The sequence below is a fragment of the Myotis nattereri genome (assembly GCF_964212035.1).
Source record: "Myotis nattereri genome assembly, chromosome: 3".
Classification (NCBI taxonomy): Eukaryota; Metazoa; Chordata; class Mammalia; order Chiroptera; family Vespertilionidae; genus Myotis; species Myotis nattereri.
In genome coordinates, this window is record NC_138077.1 from 14674968 (window position 1) to 14700342 (window position 25375).

Below are 25375 nucleotides of genomic sequence, written 5' to 3' on the forward strand. Positions count from 1 at the left end.
TTTGCCTGTTGCTCAGCAGGGACCTATAATATTGCTAGGAGAGCACTACTATGAAAAAAATAATTAGGTAGACCTTAAAAATGTCATTCAAACACAAAATCCTGCAAAAAAAGCCCATTTCCTTTGGAAAGGAGACAATATAGGCATTAAAATCTACAGGTGCCAGGAGTATGCTCTTTAGAATTCTTTATAATCAGATATTAACATTTTTCGAATGTAAATACATTACTGAAATAATCTTAGTATTTCTTATAATTGAGTTGTATAAAAAGGTATATAGAAAAAAGGAAATTGGAAACACACTGCTTCACTATATTAGAGTATTAGAAAATCATGAACTGAAAAATTAGTAAGAAGCTGGATTTAAAAAGGGCTTGGCATCAGAACAAACACTGTATCTTAAAATGTATGATTATCTACTCAGGCACTAGAGAGATTTATTGAATAAGAAAGTGATAGAGCTTGATGAGGACTTATTTTATAAACAGTGGAACTTTACCTCTGAAAAACTGGCAATTTACCTGGTATCTAGGAATTGAAACAAAGAATCACTGTTACAACTACCCCATAATACTATTCTACTAGGCTCTATTTCTGTGAAGTAGGAAAAGCAAAGGTAGCATGATTAGGAATCCATGGGTTATACAAATGTATCTATGTATAGCTGTAGAGAATATGAAGGTCATTTTAAGTTTCTAAATAAACATTTCATGCATGCTAAGTGTGTTGGTATACACTAGCATGAAATAGTGTAGGTATGTTTGTGATGGAAGAAATACAGTAATTTCAAACACAGAAGATCGCTACAGGGAATACACACAATAAATATTTCTGGGGATTTAAAAAATATATATCTTTAATCCTATCAAAAATTTATTAGATCAGAATACACAGGAGGCAGGCTCAGTCTGAACTGTAGGAGTGAGGCTCAGTCAGGTGTAGGTGTACACAGCTCCCTATGTGATTCTGATCTATAAACTTGGTTCAGTATGACTCCCTTGATTAGTAACTCAAACATTTAAATTCATAAAGAAATAGAATCTCATGGTAACAAAGATTACTCAAGATTCTCAAATGCACATCACATCAACTGCGTAGATTTTCCTTTAGACACTAATGATCTTGCAAATCCTGTTAGAAAAATTCAAGGGATTGGATAGTCTCTCATTTGGAATTTAATATAGTCTGTTTTCTATAACCCCTGATTCCTGGAAAGGCTATATATTTCTATACCTTCTATTCTTATCATTCTATTATCCAACATGTCTAGTTCAACTATATTAGTACATATAACTATCTTTAAAATACTTAAACTATCATTTAATTATTTACTAAAACATTTCACTAATTTTAAAATTTATTTTATTTTTATTATAGTTCTCTCCTTGATCTCTGCTCTTGTTGGTGTGTGTGTGTGTGTGTGTGTGTGTGAGTGTGTGTATTGTGTGTTTATCAGTCTTAGAATCAGACATTGAGAATTTCCAGTAATTGAATTCCTGAAAGCACCTTCAGGGTTTGGCAAAGAAGTAAAAATAAAATTCCTCATAAAAGTAATAAAAATACAGCTGTAAAAAATTGCCTGAAAGTATAACTACTCACAAAGCTATATAAAATACTTATATACTGTCCTTCATCCTTCAAAATATAAATATGCCATCATATTTTACTTTCTACTTCAATGGAGATTTTATAATAAAGAGCCAATACCTGAAACTTTGCAGACTCTCTTTATTAAAATAATAATAATAATAATAATATATATATATATATATATATATATATATATATATACACACACACACACACACACACACACACACACACACACACACACTAGAGGCCCGGTGCACAAAAATTTGTGCACTCGGTGGGGGAGGGGGGGGTCCCTCAGCCCGGCCTGTGCCCTCTCGCAGTCTGGGACCCCTCAGGAGATAACGACCTGCTGGCTTAGGCCTGCTCCAGGGTGGCAGAGGGCAGGCCCAATCCCTAGGTGCAGCCCCTGGTTGGCCTCAGAGCAGGGCCGATTGGCGAGTTGGGGCACCGCCCCCTGTCATGCACAGAGCAGGGTCGATGGGGAGGTTGCGGCGCCACCCCCTGTCACGCAGAGAGCAGGGCCAATAAGGGGGTTGGGGCACTGCCCCTGTCACGCACAGAGCAGGGCCCATCAGGGGGTTGGGGCGCCACCCTCTATCACCCACAGAGCAGGGCCGATCAGGGGGTTGGGGTGCCGCCACTCTCACCCTCAGGGCAGGGCCAATGGGGAGGTTATGGCTCTACCCCGTCAAACACAGAGCAGGGCCCATGGGGCGGGGAGGGGTTGGGGCGCCGCACCCTGTCACACACAGAGCAGGGCCGATCAGGGGGTTGGGGAGCTCTCCCCTATCAGGCACAGAGCAGGGCTGATCAGGGGGTTGGGGCGCCTTCACCTGTCACGAACAGAGCAGGGTGGATAGGGAGGTTGTGGCCCCGCCCCCTGTCACACCCAGAGCCGCAGGGCGATCAAGGGGTTTGGGCACTGCCCCCTGTCACGCTGATCCCGGTGCTGGGAGGCCTCGCGGCTCTGCTGATCCCGGTGCTGGGAGGCATATTACCCTTTTACTATATAGGGTAGAGGCCTGGTGCACGGGTGGGTGCCAGCTGGTTTGCCCTGAAGGGTGTCCTGGATCAGGTGAGGGTACCTACTGGGGTGCCTGGCCAGACTAGGTGAGGGGATGATGGCTGTTTGCAGCTGGTCACACACCCTTCAGGGTGGGGGTCCTCACTGGGGTACCTGGCCAGCCTGGGTGAGGGGATGATGGCTATTTGCAGCTGGTCACACACCCTTCAGGGTGGGGGTCCCCACTGGGGTGCCTGGCCAGTCTGGGTGAGGGGCTGAGGGCTGTTTTCAGGCTGGGGGTGACTGAAGCTCCCAAACGCTCCTTTGTTTCTTTTTTCTTTTTTTATTCTGGGCCAGCTTTAGCTTTGAGGCTTGGCTCCAGCTCTTAGGCCTCTGCTGCTGAAAGTAGGTTTCTGGCCTTTGCTTACAATGTTGCGATCCTGCTGGCTGAAGCCCAGCAGATTCTGGCCTTTGCTTACAATGTTGCGATCCTGCTGGCTAAAGCCCGGCGACTAAAGCAGGTTTCTTGGGTTTTGTTTAGCTTCTATATTTGTTACATAGTTGCTTAGAGTTGCAGCTCAGAGGCCTGCAGTGGCAGGCGGGGAACATTGGAGTCCTCCGTCACTGAAGCAAGCAAGCCTCATGTTAGTTTCAAGCTGCCTGGCTGCCGGCCGCCATCTTGGCTTACAGTTAATTTGCATATTGCCCTGATTAACCAATGGGAAGGGTAGCGGTCGTACGCCAATAACCATGTTTCTCTTTTAGTAGATAGGATATATATATATATATACATATATATTTCAAAGAGGAAAGGAGAGAGAGAAATAGAAACATCAATGATGACAGAGAATCATTGATCAGATGCCTCCTGCATGCCCCACAGTGGGGACCAAGCCCACAACCCCAGCATCGAACCCTGACCTCCTGGTTCATAGTCGATGCTCAACCATTGAGCCACACCATCCAGGCTAATTGTGAAATTCTTGATCTAATTTTGATAATTTTTATTTAAGAAGAAAAAGTGGGTTGAAGATCTTAATTTTTTGGTATAATATAAAGGTACTGCCAATTACACCCTTATGTATGTTTTTAAGTTTCTTTTTAAAAATCAAAATCTAAGAAACTTTCATGAGCCTACAGTAAATTGAGAGGCGATATACTGAGGAGAGTGGTCATACACCAACACAAGAGCATCTGAAGAACAGCTTGAGCTGGATCTGTGATAGTGCAGAAATAGGCCGAAGCTGCATTTATAGCCTTGTAAAACTTTACTTACATACTAGAGGTTGATATTTTCAGTAACTAAATTGCATATTTCAAAATTTCACCTTCATAAAGAAAGGACTAATGATTTTAAATATCCCCTCTTAAATTGTATGCAACATGAAGTAGGGAACTGTTTGTTATTAATATTGCATTCTTTGTGCCTAGAATAGTACATGCATGCATAACATTCCTCAGTGATATTTGTTCAATGGATTTTTGGAAAGTAATAAATGAAATGTCAGTCACATAAAATTCTATCACTTTAAAGGCTATTTTGCCTATTACTTTTATAAAAGTATCTTTCAAGAAGTGATATTTGTGCCCAGCCAGTGTCGCTCGGTGTTTGAACATAGACCTCTGAGCCAGGCGGTCACGGTTTGATTCCCAGTAAGGGCACATACCCGGGTTGCAGACACCATGCCCCGTTGGGGCACAGAGGAGACAGCCTATCAATGATTCACTCTGATCACTGATGTTTTTATCTCTCTCTCCCTATCCCTTCCTCTCTGAAATCAATAAAGATACCTTTAAAAAAAAAATAAAGAACTCATATTTGCTTTAGAATTTAAAGAAAGAGAAAAATAAAAACATTTAATATAACCTTCACTGTATGTTTATATTCACTATTTATTTGAACAAACAGAAAGCAAAATCAGCATAAAATATTAAAGTGAAGTTTGAATCAGTAAGGTTGTCATCTTTAACAAAGATAGGCACATTTTGTAAATGAATATAAATAGATATATATGTATAATATATGATCTAAGAATTTTCAGTGAAGATTTTCATGTGATGTGAAAAGTTCACTCTATTATCATCTGCTTTCCATTAAACATAGTTTTAAGTAAATCATTTTTAAAACAAGAAGTTTCCTCAGGTCCAAGGCTCTACATAAACAATAAAGAATAATATGCCAGAGTACAAAATGGAAATATAATCATGAATTCAGTACCGTGACAATAAATATTTATATGCTGAGATATTTAAATTGTTATAAAATTGAAAACATATTTTATTCAGGTAGTTATATGAAAGAACTATTTTTATTTTAGCTAGAGATTCCTTTGGACTTGGTAATTTAGGCTGCAAGAACATTTAAAGTAAGTATTGTTCAGATCACAGTGCCTAAATTCATGGAGAGTAATGTCTAGCATTTCTACACATTAAAATAGAAAGGGACTTTTTCATACACTATGCCTTCTGTATCTAAGTGCGAAAAAGATTAATGTAGATTATTCAGGCTTGTATTTAAATTTTTTAATAATTTCAATTTAAATGTAGCTATTTATTTGAACAAACAAGAAGCAAAATAGATATAAAATACTAAAGTTAAATTTGAATGGTAAGGTTGTTATCTTTAACACAGAAAGACACATTCTTCGAATGAATGTAAAAGAACACAAAATGCAACTACTTTAATCAAAAAGTTTTGCATTGATCAGGCCAAGACTAAACTTTCATATTTTATGTCAGAAAAAAATAGGAAGAAATTGTTTTTGAAGTTAATCACCCTGCTTTATTTACTGAGTTTATTGGCATCATTGTGAAAGGACCATTTGTGTTAAGGACTGAAATTAAATGAGTTTCTGTTATTATAAAATTCATGAGGTTTTTACCCATTTATTAATAATGCAGCACATTTATTTACTTGAGAGAAGTGCTTGGCACCACAAGTAGGAGGGTGGAGAATGGGATCTGTTGTAATTGAAATATCTTTATAAATGTGCTCCACTCCTCAGAGTTTCATTGCTAAACCTTGTAACACATTCATTTAAAGTATGTTTGAAACAAGAGCTGTGCTTTGAAAGTATGGTCTGTATGCCAAAGAAGTTCATGTGCTAAATTTAGGTATTACTTTGAAAAATAATTTTTATTTTATAGTCTTATATTTATTTGAAAGTGTATTTAAAGGTATAATGTGTAAAATCATGTTTTAATTTCATTGGTATTTTTGTTAGAATAATAAAAAATGAAAAACCAATTTAGTTTAAAGAAAAACAAATCAGGTTTATAACAGTCCAGGTAGCACATGAATACAGAAAAAAAGAAAAAAAAAAAGGACAAAGCTGATGGTCAAAGGAGTGAAGTTTGAGAAATTCTAATTTAAAATAGTTATGACTTATTGCTATACATTCATTTCTTGTTCAATGTAGAGGCAGATTAATTTCTAATGGAGGTAGGCCTATAATTTACTATGTAGAAAAATATAACTGGAATAAAATAATTATAGAATCTGTATGTTAAGAGCAGAAGAATGACACATGTGAGGTGTCATTCACCAGACAATATTTTAAGAACTTTATAATTACTATGTGAAAGATTCTATTCACATAGTTGAAATTGCTTACTGTTAGTTATGTTTACCATTTTGTAAGCATTACAGAGGTCAAAATAAATACCTATAGATCTTTTTACTTCCACTTCATTCTACAATGACAAGTAGCAATATTTCAGAAACCAGTGTTATCTACACTAATAAAAGACAAACATGCAAATTGACCATACCTTTGCTATGCCTTAAGACACACCCACCAGCCAATCAGAGTGGCAATATGCAAATTAACCCAACCAAGATGGCGGCTGGCAGTCACGGAGCTGGAGCAAGCAGGAGGCTTGGTTGCCACAATGATGGAGGAAGCCAAGCTTCCCGCTTGCCGCGGCCAGCTCTGAGCTCCACTTAAAGCAACACAGTTTCAATTATAGAAGATAAATAAACCCAGATACCTGCTTTCAGCTGCCCGTGGCCACAGAGCTAGAGCCAGCAGGAGGCTTCCCTCCTGCCCGCCCTGGCTGGTTCTGAGCTCCTCTCAAGGCTACAAAGTTTCAATTATAAAAGGTAAATAAATCCCAGAATAAAAAAGAAAAAAAGAAAAAAAGGAGAGGCTGGGAGCTTCTGTCACCTTGGGGGCTTGGCCAGCCTGAAAACAGCCCTCAGCCCCTCACCCAGACTGGCCAGAAACCCCAGTGGGGACCCACCACCCTAAAGGGGGTGTGGCCAGCCTGAAAACAGCCATCAGCCCCTCACCCAGGCTGGCCAAACTTCCATGGTGTGAGGGTCCCCACTGCGGGGGGGGGGGGGGGCGTTGCTTGAGCAGCCTGAAAACAGCCATCAGCCACTGACCCAGACTGGCCAGGAACCCCAGTGGGGAACCCCACCCTGAAGGGGGTGTGACCAGCCTGCAAACAGCCATCAGCCCCTCATACAGGCTGACAGGCACCCCAGCAGGGACCCCAACCCTGAAGGGGTGTGGCCAACCTGAAAACAACCCTGAGCCCCTCACCCAGGCTGGCCAGGCACTCCAGCGGGGATCCCCACCCTGAAGGGAGTATTGCCAGTCTAAAAACGGCCCTCAGCCCCTCACCCAAGCTGGCCAGGCACCCCAGCGGGACTCCACCCTGATCCATGATACCCTTCAGGGCAAACCAGCCAGCCCCCGCCAATGCACCAGGCATATAATAAAAGGGTAATATGCAAATTGGCCCTAACAGCAGGGAATGACTGGTCACTATGACACACACTGACCATCAGGGGGAAGACGCTTAATGCAGGAGTGCCCCCTGGTGGTAAGGGCGCTCCCACAGGGGGAGCTCTGCTCAGCCACAAGCCAGGCTGATGGCTGCCAGCACAGCGGTGATGGTGGGAGCCTCTCCCGCCTCCTCAGCAGCACTAAGGATGTCAGAATGCAGCTTAGGTTTGCTCCTCGCTGGCAAGTGGACATCCCCCGAGGGCTGCCGGGCTGCCAGACGGATGTCTGACTGCCAGCTTAGGCCTGTTCTCCCGGGGAGCAGGCCTAAGCCAGCAGAAGGACATCCCCTGAGGAGTCCCAGACTGCAAATGGCACAGGTCAGGCTAAGGGAGCCCCCCCGCCAAGTGCAAAAATTTTGTGCACTGGGCCTCTAAAATATATATATATTCAACCTAAAGACCAGTCAACGAGTCTCTATGATGTGCACTGACCATGCGGGGACAGACACTCAATGCACAGGATCAGGCTCCTTCCTTTCTGGATCGGGTCTGCAGGGATCGGGCTAAAACCGGCTACCTGACGTTCCCTGAAAGGTCCCTTATTGCAAGAAGGTGCAGGTCAGGCCAAGGGACCCCCCAGGTACATGAATCCGTGCACTGAGCCTCTAGTTGCTATATAATACGGGGGGTGCAAAAGAGTTCAAAAGGAGACAAAAAAATGACTCACTTCCTAATAGCAAAAATTTCAGGGGATTTTGAGAATATAGACTTAGGAGAAAGGGAAGAAGAAGATGATGATGTAAAAAATTCTGTGATGTTTCTGGTCCTAATTTGTGTCCCACAGAATGCAAGACCAGCCTTTATCATTTAGGAGTAAACTGAGAATCAATCCTTATCCAGAAGTTAGAGCTCACACCTGCACTCCCTGCAGAGATGGAGATTGAACACACAGTGATAAGATGAAACTCAAATGCAGATTACTGACACTGTCAACTTCTAAGAGGCATGCAATGTATAGTTACAAGATCAGAAATTGAGTGTGGTAAAACAAATTCATATCTGAGCCATTAACTTGATATTGCTAGAGATCATTTCATCATAAATATCCATATATAGCTATGTCAATGGAGAACAATTTACAGCAACAATAGCAGCTTTCTATTGCACTTGTGGATGATATGACTAACTCATTGCATATGACTACGCTCATTTAAATTTTGGTGTGGTTCCTTTTGTCACAGAAGACATTGACGCAGAATTACTCTGAACATATTCTCCTGTATAAAACATCTAAAGACTGTATACCTCCAAGTACAAACACAAAACACAACACTTAATGTTGTGCAATTTGTGTCTGGGATATTGTTATTTGTGCTCTGAATTCATCTTCAGAATTTTTTTCCAGGTAAGTCTTAATATTACCCAGATTTAGACATACAGGAACTAAAATCAGGACTGCGAAGTAACGTGATAAAAGCACAGCAAAGTGACGCAGTTAGGATTAAACTTTGACCTATGTGACACTTGCATGACTTTCCCATGCTAATTGATCAATGCCTGTAATCATATATATATACACTGACACTTGATCAAACGAATGATAATAAGGGTGATGTGAAGAAACTGGTTCAGAATAGATGATAGTGTTAATAGCTAGGGACTATGCTAAATACTTCAGACACACAATCTCATTGACACCTCAGAACAACCCTGTGAGGAAGCATGGTTTTATTTTTAAAATAAAGATTTTTAAAGTAATTTGAAATTGTTTGAAAATTTCAAATATAATGAACAACACAAACTGATGATCAAAAATAGATCCAAAGACAAGGTAACACTGAACAGACCGTCCAACCTCAGAGAGAAAGCAGGGTGGGGGGGCGGGGGTTAGAGATTAACTAAAGGACTTGTATACATGCATATTAGCATAGCCAGTGGACAGAGACACTTGTCCTGGGGGGTGGAAGTGGCAGGTGGGGGGGTCAATTGGGGAAAAGGAGACATATGCAATACTTTAAACAATAAAAAAAAGAATATTGTGGAGCAGAAAGAATAAAAAAAATAGATCCAGAGATAGAGACGCATCAAACAGACGTCAAACTTCAGGGGGGTAAGGGGGAAGGAGGGGGCAAGAGGGAGGGAGAGATCAACCAAAGGACTTGTATGCATACATAAATGCATATAAGCATAACCAATGGACACAGACACTGCGGGGAGGGCATGTGTTGAGGGATGGGAGTGGCCAGGGAGAGGTCAATGGGGGGAAAAGGAGACATATGTAACACTATATGTAATACTTTAAACAATAAAGAATCAAATAATAATAATAATTTATAACTTTTAATTCATGGCTATTACATATTCCACAACAATAGCTTTGGTTGTTATCTAAAGTTTATTGCATACATTTAATTATTAATTAAATTAAATATATATCATATATTAAATGAAAAAGTTAGGGACTTTAATTCTTATAAACAAATGTGAGGTAGGGACGGCGCCGGTGAGGTTGAAACAACCCCGGTGAGGCTGAGACGGCCCCAGTGAGGTTGGGTCTGCTCCAGTGAGGTTGGGACAGATAATGGGGACCAGTATAGACTGATAAACAGGGGTAGATGCAGAGGCAGAGCAACATTGAACAGACTGTCAAACTACAGTGGGAAGCCTGGGGAGGGTTTGGGGGGGGGATTAAGAGATCAACTAAAGGACTTATATGCATGCATATAAGATTAACCAATGGATGCAAGACACCCGGGGGGGGGGGGGGGTTAGGGGCCAGGAGAATGTCCAGGGGGGGGGGAAAGGAGACATATGTAATACTCCTTGTAATACTTTAAGAAATAAAAAATTATAAAAAAGAAAAGAAAAAAAAGATGACTCCACTATAATGTGCTAAAATTCAATTTAATTAACTTTTAGATATCCCTAGTAAATCAATATTTTAATGAAAAATCATCAATTATACTGTTATCACTACAATACATTGCTTATAAATTTTCAATAAATGGATCATTAAAAGTTAGTGAGTAAAAACTGTGTGATTTCTTTAAAAATAGGACAAAGAACAAAATAGTATCCTGAAATAACAAAGGATATTCAGGAAATATTTCTAAAGCAAGTAGATATTCCATTTTTCTTACACAGTACATGTTTTTAAAAAACTTTTTCTGAAGTTTTAAAAATTAAATATATATTGTTTTAAATGTAGGTAAGTAGATTAGAGATAAAATATTTATGAGTTTAAAAGAGCTCTGTGTTTAAGCACCATAATTTTGTTGTTTCTGAGAGACATATTACACAAGGATATTTTCTGGTATGTTAATGCCCATAGTTCAATCCTACTTCAAACCTCAGCTACTGAAAACATCTAAATGTGAGCACATCTGAGACTCCTGGTGGTAGCCACTCAGTTGAGCCTCCCCAAATTCCTGATCCACAAAATCACAAGGGAAACAAAAGATTGTTTTATGCCACTATGTTTTGGGGTCATTTATTATGAGGTAAGCATTCCAGAAGGTAAGTTCAGACAATGCATATACAGAGCTCATTAAAATGTTATAAGCTTTGCCTGAGTGGCGTGGCTCAGTGGTTGAGCATTAACCTATGAACCAGGAAGTCACAGTTCGATTCCTGGTCAGGGTACATGCCTGGGGTGTGGGCTCAAGCCCTATGGGGGGCTGTGGCCTGGGTTGTGGGTTCAAGCCCCATGGGGGGCTGTGCAGGAGGCAGCCGATCAGTGATTCTCTCTCGTCATTGATGTTTCTATTGCTCTCTCCCTCTCCGTTCATCTCTGAAATCAATAGAAAAATAAGTGATAAGCATCATGTTTGTTGGGCAGTGAACATTTGTCATGAGCTCCTAATATATATGTAATGGAAGGGGAGCTCTGCTAACATTCCACTCCTGGACTTTCCAACTGCCTTGCCTACTCCTCCCTGAGGGAATGAGGGGGATGTCTCATTGGTAACTGTGAGGACATCATATTGGATGCACTTTTCCTAGCTACTCCCTTTTTTATTTTCAGAAAAGACCTTCCAGTAGAAACCACAGGTTCCCTGCAGTTTTCAGCCCAGATGCTTACCTCAGCAGTGATTATGACAAGAGTTATCTACTATGCTAAGTCTAACTAATTCTGTAATTCAGTATAAGGACATGCCACATGATATTTTATCCTCGTGTATTTCTTTTGTCTTATCTGGTGATTGAGAATTTAGTCAAGGAAAAGGGATACTATTAATTGAGACCCTCTGCTTCAAATTCAATGATGAACACATTGGCTAAACACGGTCATATTTTGGGATGCAATCATTAGTTTGAACCATATTATATTGGTGATATTTCACTGACCATGACCGACACATTTAACAATTTTTATCAAAACTTTAGCACTATATGCATGATCAGAAGTTTTATTTTCTTTTGTCCTGTATTTCTCAGGCCCCATCAGGTGCCCAGCAATCTTGAAAGAGCATTTTCCAGTTGAAAGGAGTAGTTGTTAAATTTCATTTGACTTCAAGTAAGAGAATTGTTTTCTGAAGTATGGCCTGAAGACCATCCATATAATGCCAGCTGATGAGTTCATAAAATATGCACCCCTAGTTCCAGTGCTAGATTTATGACATTAACCTCCGGCTGTGGGATTCCAGAATCCTAACAGACTCTTCAGGTGATTCTTATGGCAAATACAATCTCATGTAACTTTTTAAGACAAAAGACATATGATCTCAACATAATCTATGATAGTCAAAGTATAGTCAGACTTTAGGTATCAGACTTTATGGAGTCTATTAACAACTAGAGTAGACTCAGAATTCTCCCCCCCGCCCCGCCCCAAAAAAAGGCCCACACAGGATAAACTATGCTTTAAAAATTATGTAATATGACAAGGAAAAAATAAAGTTGATTGAATATTTACAATATGGTAAAGACATCGATATGCATTTTACAAGGCACACTTCACCTTTCTTATACAAGAGAATAAGTATTATTATCCCAATTTTAAAGATGAAGAACTCATCTTAAAAAGAGTTCATGGCCTTGTGTTGCGAAACAGATCAGTGTCTGGGGTTCCTGTTGTGGTGTGTGTGTACTAGAGTGACTGAAGCCAAATTTATTGTCATGTTAGTGAATGACTTAGAAACTGAAAAAATAAGTAATAAAAGAGTTCGGATAACATTGCCAAAGCTTAAACAATATAAATGGCAGAATTGAGAATCAAAACTAGGTTTGTCTTTCTTTAAAGCTCAGCTTAACTATTCAATTTTTGAATTTTGACTGTTGAAGAAATTGGTAATGTTAAGAGAAAAACGGCTACCAATCCAGAAAATAAAATGGGGATCTTAAAATAATTTTGGAGAAATATCATGATAGAAAATAAATACAGCAGTCTTAACTTTTTTATCCACTGGATAAAAGTTGTTATTTAGAAAAATAAAAAAAACATATTTAGGTTTTTATAATTGTTTTATAACAAATAAACTAAATAAAAAATAAAAAGGTTGTCTACTTTAATATATATAATCCTTCGCAAATAAAAACTAGTTGATTATTTTTCACAATTACTATAGAAGTAATTTCTGTAAATAGTTTTGAGAAGCCTGGGGTGTAGAGTGTAGAATAAAATATCAGGCTCACAGCTACTTGACTAACTTATACTGATAAAATAACGGAATACAATGTATCTCTCGTTCTTGGTATATAATAAAGAAGCATCTTTTAAATAAGGAGTAAAAGCTATCTTAGAGAAGAGAACTTTTAGGAATTTTACAGTAGACAGGAAAGTAATGAAACTTTGAGTTAGAAATAATTAATAAGGGCTTATAGACATGAAAATCATACTTGAGTAATCTCGCCGACAGAAATGTACTACATTGACATGAAAGCATTGCCTACAGTTTTCTATGTCTAATTGCTTTTTGACTATTTTAAACATTTTATGGAACTATAACGCCTTTCAAACTTGCCAACTGTGCCATAGAAATATATATCATTTTCTGTTAAAGACATCGATATGCATTGATATGCAATATTAAAGCAAACTATATTGTTTACATGGGAAAATTTTTATTTTCAATTTGCATATATAAAATATTTGTACATTTCCAAAGCGATATACTCCCTTAAATATGCCATCATGAGGAGAAAGTGGGATAAAGAACAGTAATATATGTGGGAACACATTCTTTCAAAGATAAACTATAAATGGATAGGGAGTAGCCTAAGTTGTCAACCTATGGAGTTAGCATGTTGTTTAAAGATATGATGACTTGAAGGAATACAAAGCGTATTTTGAATAAACTGATTTCAAATTTTTCTGCTATCAATGTTGGAAAGTCAAAGCTACATATATTATAGATATCCCTGACTTTTGCAGAATTAGATTTAAATTAATGAAAGTCATTTAAAGGACATTTACCTTTAACATTGAGAAAATAAAACCCATCTATAAGCTTACTGTTACATTTTCTACTCGTGTGAAAATGCCAACCCATCATATCATTAATTTACTACCTTTTTCTTTCTGTTTTGCTTCTGTTTAAACTTGGATACTTATAGGACTTGTTTAAAATGACAATTATGAAATTCCTTGGATTTTAGTGAAATATATGATGATGTTTAATTGATTTTTACATAATTTGTATGCATGCTGGTGAAAGTTCACAATTTACATTTATACTCATTTATCTTACTAGATTCAATATTATATGAAAGCAGAAACCTACTTTTGTACTGCACAAAGACAGTTCAAAGAGTAAAGAGTGAAATGACAAACATACTCTTATTAATTCGAATTACTTTCTTTTTCACAGCACAGGGTGAATGGGATAAAATTGCCATAAGATATTTTATACATTCAGTATACACCAGAAGCCAATTTGGCAAATTGAAGAATTCCAACAACCTAAGATTGTGTGGCTTAATAAAAAATACCTTTAAATATTAAACTATGTCTTTTTCCTCCTCTGAATTTAGTTTTAGGCTGATTGGGTAGACTTACCTTTTTAAAAAATAAACCCTTATTGCATTTCTTACAAGTTACTTGGTCCATGGGAGTCCAATGTGAGATTTAATAATGTGCGAAACACCAACAATACAACGATATTGAAAACCACTACGCGTTGAGTTTCTGTTACCTTATCGCCTTCGGAGAATGTAATTCCATCCACGGCTCTTTTCCACGTGATCTCTGGAATAGGCTCCCCTTCCGCTTCACAGATGAGTGTGACTTGGCCATTCTCATGCGTAGTTTCATTTTTTAGCTGTATGATGTGAGGCTGTACTGTAAAGAATACATACATTACTCCATCTGTACTGGAGGAAAATATTTCTATTTAGACCTAAAATCCATGATGGGCATTTGAGTCCACAGTAGTATGATATGGAATTGGTAGCAATGCAGCAGGCATGGCAGCATGCTTTGCTTTAGAGTGGGCCTGACAGAGTTGCAAGGAACAGGTGAAACAATTTCCAAAAATAGTTCATATCGATAATCACTGTCAACTAACTAGAGGCCCGGTGTATGACATTCATGTACTCGTGGGTGGGGGGTCCCTCAGCCCAGCCTGCGCCCTTTGTCAGTCCAGGAGCCCTCAGGGGATATCCGCCTGATGATTTAGGCCCACTCCCAAGACATCCTTAGTGCTGCTGTGGAGGAGGGCTGCTGTGCTGGTCGTTCTGCTGTTCGGTCAATTTGCATATTAAACTTTTATGATATAGGATTTGAAGTGGGTTAGATACCAACATACTCATTATAATTCCTTCCAACATATTGTCATCTTAAGAGTCACTTTATTATGTATTTTTCTCTTAAACCACAAATTAAAATTTTCCCTTTTAAAGCCACATGTGTGTTTAAGTGTGAGTGTGTCTGTGTCTGTGTCTGTGTGTGTGGGGGTGGCATGGCATCCACTTAGTGAGTCATTATCTCCTAAGCTTTTAAAACAATATCACCAAGGAGAAAACAATGATGACTGTATCCTGAATATGTAGTCAGGTATAATTAGCACAATATCTAAAATATTTATTAATAAAGATACAAAAATACTATTTATTTATATTATCCTAGTTGATTTGTTTTTACCTCAATTTACCTTAACAATATTACTTGGCACTGTAACTATTTCTTTATAATTATGACTTCTTTAAAAAGAAAATAAAACGTTCAGTCTATTAGTTTAAATTATCTTAGTATTAAAATTATGTCCATCCACAAACTTATATAATACCACAGAGCTTCACATTTGTAAACTCTGAATTATCTGCATTTATTAAATTTTTACTTGTTAAAACATAATGGGATATAACCTAGCACTTTTATTTAAGGATAAGTAACAGGTATTTTTAAAACATTTAAGTGCAATTAATCATGGTATATTAATAAGTAGTTCTTAATCTTAGAAAATTAGATTCCTGATATCAGAAATATAGCATACATTATTTTTAACAATTAAGTGTTTATTCCATTGAATTAATACATTTAGTTACATTTCCACTATATATACATTATTTGTGTCAAAAACAATACAATATTTTTCAGTATTATCATACAAAAGTGATTACAACAGTGATGTGGCATATATCATGTATTATTTTCTATTTGATAATATGAAAATATTAGAAACATTTTTAATATCTGTTCTTACTTACTGCCATTCTTACAAGTAAATAAACAGTTTTGATATGAACCCCTTGAGGTAGCTTGAGAACATTACCCTCTGGAATGAACTCAGACACCATCATTTCTAAGTAATTATTTTTTTATGCTGAGTCAGACTTATTTAATGTTTTAGGTTTTAAAGGGAAAATTTTTTTAAAATGAATAATACTGCTGAAACAAATTATAGGCTTTCTATAATTTCTAATAAATTTAAGTTTGTTTACTCTTCCCTCTACGTGAACAATTTTTTCCTGACTTGGCTTTGCTGATATCTCATCGCTAAATATTTTTGTGGAGATGCATTTTATCATTACCTTCTGAGTAACTTTCCAACACCAAGCTATCCAAAATAATAGCCCTCTATACCCAACACCACCTGGTTTGCCCATTTTCACGTTCTTTTTTGAATAATTTGTTATTCCAAATTTTATTTAATTATTTTAATGTATTTTGGTCTAGTCTTTGTCTGTCTCACTCTGCCATGATATAATGAAAATTTATGAAAATGTCTTTGGTTCAGAAAATATTTCTATTATGTGATTACAGGATCAGTTGGCAGAGAGTGTGTCCACGTGTATTACCATTCAGCTCTTGCTCTGTAGCCATAGCCCCCTGCATCTGCCTACTGCAAACACTGGCCCTTCTTACCCGTACAGAGTTCTCCCTCCTTCCTTTCCAGTCTCAGCTGTGAAAGCATTTTGTCAACAGTGTTTTTAAAAATGGAGAAAATATACTAAATGTTAGTGCTGCATATGAGTTTTAGTGTTATGCTTTTTAAAGAGAACACTCATATACAGTGGGGCCTTGACTTAGGAGTTTAATTCGTTCTGTGACGGAGCTCGTAACTCAAATTACTCGTACGTCAAATCTTAAAGTGAACGAGTGAGACACGTGATGCTGGGCTGATGTTGTGGCGTTCACTGTGACGTTCGCTGCGCCAACTAGCGGTGGGGTGTTTGAAACTGGCTCGTAACCCGAATTTTAGCTCGCAACTCAAAGCAAAAAATTGGCCGAGAGACGGCTGTATCTCGAAAAACTCGTTAGTCGGGACACTCGTAAGTCAAGGCCCCACCGTACTAAATATTCACCAGAAAAATTGTTTTTCTTCTTGAAAACATAATGAAAGCCAAACAAATAATTTTAAAAAAGCATACTAGTTCTTAACTCTCTATTAGATTGCCAAATAAGGTAATATACTTTGAGTAATTATGGAAGATATTTATATTATATTTCTTTTTAATGAAATGGGAATATTTAATTACAGTTGCATGACAATGTGGCCTAATTATAGCCTCATAGGTGTGCTCTTTTGAAATATAATGAAAGTACAGCTGATCCCAACATATTTCATTTAAAGATTTATAAAGAGAAATGAATATCTATACTAATAAAAGCCTAGGTGGCCCTTGCGCCCTCGTGCCCTAACATCCTCAGAAGATGGCCACCCCATTTCTTCACAAGATGGACACCCTCATGTCATCACAAGATGGCCAGCCCCACATTGTCACAAGATGGCCACCACAAGATGGTCACCTCCATGCTGTCACAAGATGGCCGGCAGGGGAGGGTAGTTGTGGGTGATCAGGTCAGCAGAAGAGGGCAGTTGGGGGCTATTGGGCCAGCAGGGGAGGGCAGTTGTGGGCTATTGGGCCAGCAGGGGAGGGCATTTGGAGGCAACCAGGCCAGCAGGGGAGGGCAGTTGGGGGTGACCAGGCTGGCAGGGGAGGGCAGTTGGGGTTGACCGGGCCAGCAGGGAAGGGCAGTTGGGGGCCATTGGGCCAGCAGGGAGCATTAGGCATCAATCAGGTCAGCAGTGGTTAGGGGAGTGGTTAGGGGGTGATCAGGCTTGCAGGCAGAAGAGGTTAGGGGCTATCAGGCAGGCAGGCAGGTGAGTGGTTAGGAGCCAGCAGTCCTGGATTATGAGAGGGATGTCTGAGGGGTCCCAGGTTGGATAGGGGGCAGGCTGGGTGGGAGAAACACCCCCAGTGCACAAATTTCATGCACCAGACCTCTAGTATCTATATATGAGATCCCAGTAGTGTAATTAAATGAATTTTCTTCAAACCTCTGTATGAGTCAGCCAATATTTCACAAAAATTTACATGTATAATTTCATGTAATTCTTAAAACAATTCTATCTGGTAGCTGCAATTTTTAAATATATTTTAGAGATGAAAAATGGAGATTTCATTTTGGAAAGTTAAACAGTTCATACAAGTGACAGAGTAAAATTGACCCAGACCTCCCTCTAGACATAACAGTTTTAACCACTATGCTATAATACTTACCAAAGACTTGTAGGAATGCCTGTTTTTCATCTTCTCCTGCCTTATTTGTGGCCCTGCAGACATAATGGCCTCCATCACTATTGATTATGTTTCTGACAGTGAGCTCTGTATTGCTTCCTTTCAATATGTACTTTTCACTTTCTTCAATGAACTTTCCATTCCTAAAGAAAAGAAAAGAGGTTGATCTTCATAAATCAGGCTTCACAACTCAGGAGACAATCATATTCAACTTTTTAAAAAATATAGTTTTATTGATTTCAGAGAGGAATGGAGAGGGAGATATAGAAACATCAATGATGAGAGAGAATCATTGATCTGCTGCCTCCTACACGCCCCACACTGTGGATCAAGCCTGCAACCCAGGCATGTGCCCTGACAGGGAATTGAACCATGACTCCTGGTTCATAGGTTGACAATCAACCTATTAATTGCCAGCCAAGCATCATACTCAACTTTTTGATGTGTAGTTGGTAATAATTTCATAGCTCTTGATAGACAAGGCTATAATCCAATCTAAAGTATACTTCTAGTAGCCCAGAAAAACTTAATGTATTAAAGTTATACTTTAAAATAGTTTTGACTTTATAGACAAGAATAACATTTGAGTTATGTTGAAATATTGATGCCAATCTTAGGCAAAAGAGCACATTGGTTCAATCTGTACTTTGATTATTAAACCAAAAAAGTTTATTTGATGATTTTAACTCTATGTACCTTTTTAATGTTGGTGAGTCAACACGTATTTGTGAAAACTTTATTTACTAGGTTCCTGAAACACATTTAATAGAATTTCTATGGAAACCTACTTTAAGTTTCAAAGTAAATGCAATTTAAATATGCAACCGATTTATTCTGAAAACATGTACTGCCAATAAGAGTAATTATGTGAAAATGCAGTTAGAGAAATTATGCTGAATATAATGATCTAATTCCCTAGTGAGGAGAAATCATTTAAAAAATAATTTCCTTCTTATATTTGAATATTTAACACTTTCCATGTTCTTTCTGGCCGTATTCATTCTTCCCCAATGCTAGCCTTTGTGGTACACTAAGACAATGTCTTACACACTGTTTTATAACAACTATAGCAAAAAATATTTTAAAAATCTTTAAATCTGAAACAATTCCCCTTAATATGTGTGATACCTTCTTATATTGCATATTTTTTTCATTCTGTTTATTGTCATCTCCTCTCCCTCCAATTCTTTCTTCCAGCTCTCCTTCTATATGTTTCTTATAATGGTGCTTTAGATGATTGAATAGATTTTAATGTCCACTGATATAAAAAGTTTAGGATCTGTTCTTAGGGATGGAAAGACTTACTTTGCTGTACAAATATAAATTTAAAAAGAAAAATCTCTAAGAGGGTTATAAAGTATTTCCTCTATAGAAGCAGAACATTTATCTGATAAACTAAATGACCTTTCAAGTGAACTTTGGCTTTGCTTTCTAGAAAGCACTGGCACATGTCTTCATATAACCCTTATCCTCCTATAACTCAGTAACATCTGCTTGTTCAGTTTCTACTGAGATCTCTAAAAACATCATGAAATGTGCAAAAATATCATAAGGGTAGAGTGCAAAAGGAGAGTTTATAAACTACTAATAGCAAATGGATATATAGCACTCTGTACTTTTAACTTAAAAATATTTTTACTAACCCTATATTTACAATTATAAAAAATGACATTTCAGCATTTTTCTCTAGAATTTCATGTATAAAGAGATCTTTCACTGCAGTTGGTGATACAATCTATTTCTCAATCTATTCAGTGAAAAATATTGATTTGTTTAATACTATGACTACTAATAAAATAATAATACACTAGAAGTTTCAATAACATGTGTTTTATACAACATTTTGCCTATATTATTTACCTGTGTGAATTCTCACAAGTAGCCTATAGATGTGTATTTTCCCTCTCTGCCCTCATTCACAGATTGCAACTAAAATTTTTAGTACAATTTACATATCCCTCAATTCAAACAGTAACTTAAGGAGCAGATTAACTAACTTCCAGTGTTCTTTCTGATAAGGAGAGTTATTTCCTTACCTCATGTGAAATATTGTACTAATATAGAGGCCAGGCACATGAAACTCATGCGCGGGTACAGTCCCTAGGCCTGGCCTGCGATCAGGGCAATCTTCCCCAGCTGCCCGCAGCCGGCCCCACCCCCCCAACCCCTGGTTCCCTGTTTGCCATCAGGAGATCGGTGACTGGTGGCCAGGGGAAGGGACCAAGAGGTGGTCAGTGAGCTTCATAGTGGCTGATCCGGAAGTCGTTCTGGTCATTCTGCTGTTAGGGTCAATTTGCATATTATCCTTTTATTATATAGTATGTTTGAAATGTAGCAAATGAATGAGACATGGGCACTTATCATGAAAAATTCATATGACTGACAGTAATAGAGGGTACTATAGATCCCATTACTAAGTTAATAACTTTTTGGGTTTTGTTTTTAGGGAGAATGAGAAGATATCTACTATAGTAAGGGAGAAGAGAAAAGAAGGTGGCTGACATACTCTGGGAGTTTTCAAGGGGAAAAAGTCATGATTTGAGCTTTGAAGTGAATGGATCTTGAAAAATTTAGTGGAAATCAAAGAAACAAACAAATAAACAACATCATACTAATACAGGCAGAGGACAAACTGATGGTTGCCCAAAGGGAGAGGGGTTGTGGGAATGAATGAAAAGGTGAAGGGACTGAGAAGTAATCATGGGAATGTTAAACTCAGCATAGGCAATATCAATCATATTATAATAAGTTATGTGGTGCCAAGTGGGTACTTGAATTATTGGGGGGATTGTTTAAATTATATAACTGTCTAACCACTAAACTGTATACACCTGAAACTAATATAAAATAATGTCAACTGTAATTGAAAAAATAAAATTTAAAAAATAAAGTGTAAAAAATGAAATGCAAAACCATGAAGTGTGCAATGTGAAAACTGAATGAATGAAAACAGAAACATGCCTTAGCGACAGAATGATCGGCACTATGGGTGCACCTCTGACTTGGGTTAAGTCACTCTGCTGATCTCTAACCGTTGAATCTGACCAATGTGAATGAAAACAAAAGCATAATAGCCTTTTAAATAAAATTCAAAAACAACGCTTTCCTTCCAGACATAATAGAAAGGTCGCAACTATTTTTTCATGAGCCAGATTAGGGACACAGACCAGAGGGAATTGTGGGCACACAGCTTACCTGTACCAAGAGATGGTGGGCTCAGGAGAGCCAGAGGCCCTGCAGGATAATGTCATCTCTTCTCCTCGCTCTGCTGTGGCATTGAAGGATTTCTGAGGCATTGTGATTGCTGGTGGCACTGAAAAACAGATGCACATAGATAAAGAGAGATGAAGAACATTTCAGCATCGAACAGTCAAACCACAGTGGGAAGACCCGGGAGGGTTGGGGGAGAGGGGTAAGAGATCAACCAAAGGACTTGTATGCCTGCATATAAGCATAACCAATGGACACAAGACACTGGGGGATAGATAGGGGAGGCCAGTGGAAGGTCGGGGGGACGGAGACATATGTACTACTCTTTGTAATATTTTAAGCAATAAAACAAAAAATTCTTTTAAAGAAAGAACATTTCAGCAATACCATTGGGACATTTTTACCACCACTTTTGCTGTTGTTGTTTATACTAAGCTATAAAATATTTTTAAATGTTTTCATTAATTTTTAGAGAGAGAGGAAGGGAAAGTGGCAGAGATAGAGAAATATCAATGAAAGAGGAACATCATCAATTGGCTGCCTCCCACATGGCTCCCACTGGGGATGAAGCCCGCTACTTAGGAATATACCCTCACCAGGAATCGAACCAGTGACCTCTTGGTTCCTGGGTTGACACTCAATCGCTGACCCACACGGGCCAGGCCTAAGATTTAAAACTTGATAGTCAACATCTGTACTTACATCAACAGGCTGACTTGATCTCAAATGACTTTCAGATCACAGATCTACTTTCTGATGTAGAATAATTAGATAATTTACTCTATGCCATTATACTATTTTGAATCTATCAAACTAGACTAAACAATAAAATAGACATTTTGGTATATATATACTTTTATAAAATACTGTTCACAAAAAGACAGGCTCTACTACCCTGACTTACAGCAGTGCTGAGATCTACTCGGAGCATGAATGGATTTCCTATTTGGGTTCTCATCAGTATATGTAATTCTATAAGCAATCATTCACTGCTTCAAGACAGGGCTTTCAAATTAGGTGTCAAACCATAATGTTCTTTCTGATTAACTGCATTTAATTTCTTTAAACAACTATAGACCATTTTATAAAGAGAAACTGCTCAAGCCATAGAGAGTATGAAATAGATTTTCATGAACAATTCAATTTAAAATTAAGCTTCCCCAATTTCTAACTAATTACATTACAAAAACTGTGTGTGCTGCACATTTTATACTTGTTGAAACTGTTACTGAAATGCACTGTTTGCAATAAACAAATCAATAACATCCATAAGAGAAGCTAAATTTCAAAGGACAGCATAAATTTTGATTTAATGCACACTTTTATGATTTTCTATTTAATAGGACAAGATAATATCACCCAAATTAGTTATATTAATAGATTTGTTTTTAACATATAACAAACAGTATGACCAGACTGGCATTTACCAGTGTGATTTTAATTAAATATTCCAACATGACATTCAGGTCAGCATTAATGCTGCATTATCGCCATTGATAGTGGGAAGAGAAGCTGATATGTATCATAGTAATTAATCACAATAAATCAAGTTTCTCCCCTTAAAAATTCAGGTACAAGGGGGCATAATCTGACATGCTGTCTCTAAAGTAACACAATAATTACTAGTGTTATAATAGGATTGACTTTTTTCACATATTAACTCTGCATTTTAAATACATTGAAATTTAACATTCTGTATCCCATGTGCCTTCTCTTGTAATTATGACAAAAATAACATTTTAATAAATGCATTGCTTTTCATTTGATTATTATAAATGTAGTTATAAGAACACTATGCCTGTTTTTTATTACAGCAATGAAGATTTTTAACCCTTTAGAGAGCTATAATGAAAATAAACACTTCAATAGAAATTCTCTGTACAGGAAAGTATTTTTGAACATAGAAACACTTCCAAATGGAGAGTCACATGCCCCGGTGGCTGTCCTGTTACTAACCTAAAAAAGTTATTTATTTTTTATCATAATTTTATTTTCTAGAAAGTGTACTGCATATGCTGGATGATCTGTAAGAACTGACAAATATTGACATTTATGTTTTACGATACATTGGCTTTGCTAGTGATATATACATTCTTTTTTAAAAAAATATATTTTACTGATTTTTTACAGAGAGGAAGGGAGAGGGATAGAGAGTTAGAAACATCGATGAGAGAGAAACATCGATCAGCTGCCCCCTGCACACCCCCTATTGGGGATGTGCCCACAACCATATACATGCTCTTGACCAGAATCAAACCTGGGATCCTTGAGTCTGCAGGCCTATGCTCTATCCACTGAGCCAAACCGGTTAGGGCTATACATTCTTATAGTATAGATTAGCAGAACAATATCAATATTATATATTTACATAGAACTTTGAAGAATAATTCTAGAACTATTCTGAAGTGTAATAGCATTTAAATTTGCAGAGATGTTCACTAGTTCAAATGTCAAAAAGTCCTGGAAGTTTTTTAGCCACTGCTTTAGACTATAGAGTATTTTTGTATATTTACCTAGTTATAAGTATGCTATTGAGTTGGATTAAATAACTTTAAATGGAATTACCATTATATTTCATTCAAATTTATTTTTCTCTCATAAATCCCACATTTCCTCTATTTTAACTTTTTAAAAATACTTTTGTGCATTTTTTACTACAGCTGAAACTTCTATCATCTATCTATCTATCTATCTATCTATCTATCTATCTATCTATCATTTAGTAGAGACCCGATGCACAAAAGTTCATGTAAGAGTAGGCCTTCCATCCCCTGGCTGCCGGCACCGTCTTCCTTCTTGCACCCAGGACCCAGGCTGGCTTCCCTCGGGCCGCCCGCAGGCACCCGGGACCTTGGCTGGCTTCCCTCCAGCACCAGCTTCGTTGAGGAAGGACCTACAGAATGATGTCTGGAAGACGTCCAGTCTAATTAGCATATTACCCTTTTTTATTATAGATTATATACATACTAGAAGCTCAGTGTGGGAAATCACGCAGCCCCGCCCACCCATGCTGGTCTTTGGTCCTTATGGCATTAGGGCCACAGGCTTTTTATAATATAGATAATATATATACATATATGTAAATATATATATATATTTTTTTTATTTCAGAGGAATAGAGAGGGAAAGATAAAAACATCAATGATGAGAGAGAAATCGCTGATCCGCTGCCTCCCGAACACCCGACACTGGAAATCAAGCCTAAAACCTGGGCATGTGCCCTGACTGGGAATTGGACTGTGACCTCCTTGTTCATAGGTTGATGCTCAGCCACTGAACAGCACCAGCCAGGCTTAAACATCCCGTGTTAAGACATTTACAAGGACTTATATCATGTGTACATGGATTAGCCAATGCTTTCTAGGAAATGTCTGTTTTCATTCTTTAGCTTCAAGAAACGTGAGGCTGTGCAGGGAAAGAAAGTGGTTCCAGAACGCTCACTTCCATGGAGACTTTGGGCCACCTTCATGTTATAATTTGCCGCATTGCTTGAGTTTGGAAGTTATAGGAAAGTGTGACTAAAAGGGAAAGCATAAAAGGCTGGAGGTGAAGGAACAATTCTGTATCCTGATTGTGCTAGTGGTGAAAGAAATCTATACCTACATTAAAACTCATAGAACTGTATAGTGAATTTTACTGTATGTAATTTGAAAACAAAGTTATACATTCTTTAAAAAATTATATCCTGTAAGATATATATTTTTTTAATTCTAATTGTTTTGTAACAGTTATATACCAGATTCAATTAGCTGATTCACTGTACCAGTCCACAGTCTTGGAGAAATTGGTTTCTGGTTGTTCAAAAGCAGGAAAATCTCAACAATTTCCCTATCTGAGGACCGCTTGTTTCTACTCCAGTTCATCAAAATCCTTCC

The 25375-nt window shown here is 37.8% G+C and overlaps 1 protein-coding gene across 2 annotated transcripts in view; it reads right to left on the reverse strand.

Moving 5' to 3' along the window:
- Positions 1–25375, reverse strand: part of NCAM2 (neural cell adhesion molecule 2) — a gene marked incomplete at its 3' end in the record, with an annotated part of 413596 nt that overhangs the window by 113869 nt on the left and 274352 nt on the right. For both annotated transcript variants that reach the window (XM_081085928.1, XM_081085929.1), the window contains exons 6-8: positions 21486–21603; positions 18273–18433; positions 14462–14607 (exon numbers count right to left, since the gene is read on the reverse strand). In XM_081085928.1, coding sequence (XP_080942054.1) covers positions 14462–14607; positions 18273–18433; positions 21486–21603 — 425 coding nt within the window. The remainder of the gene's footprint in view (positions 1–14461; positions 14608–18272; positions 18434–21485; positions 21604–25375) is intronic.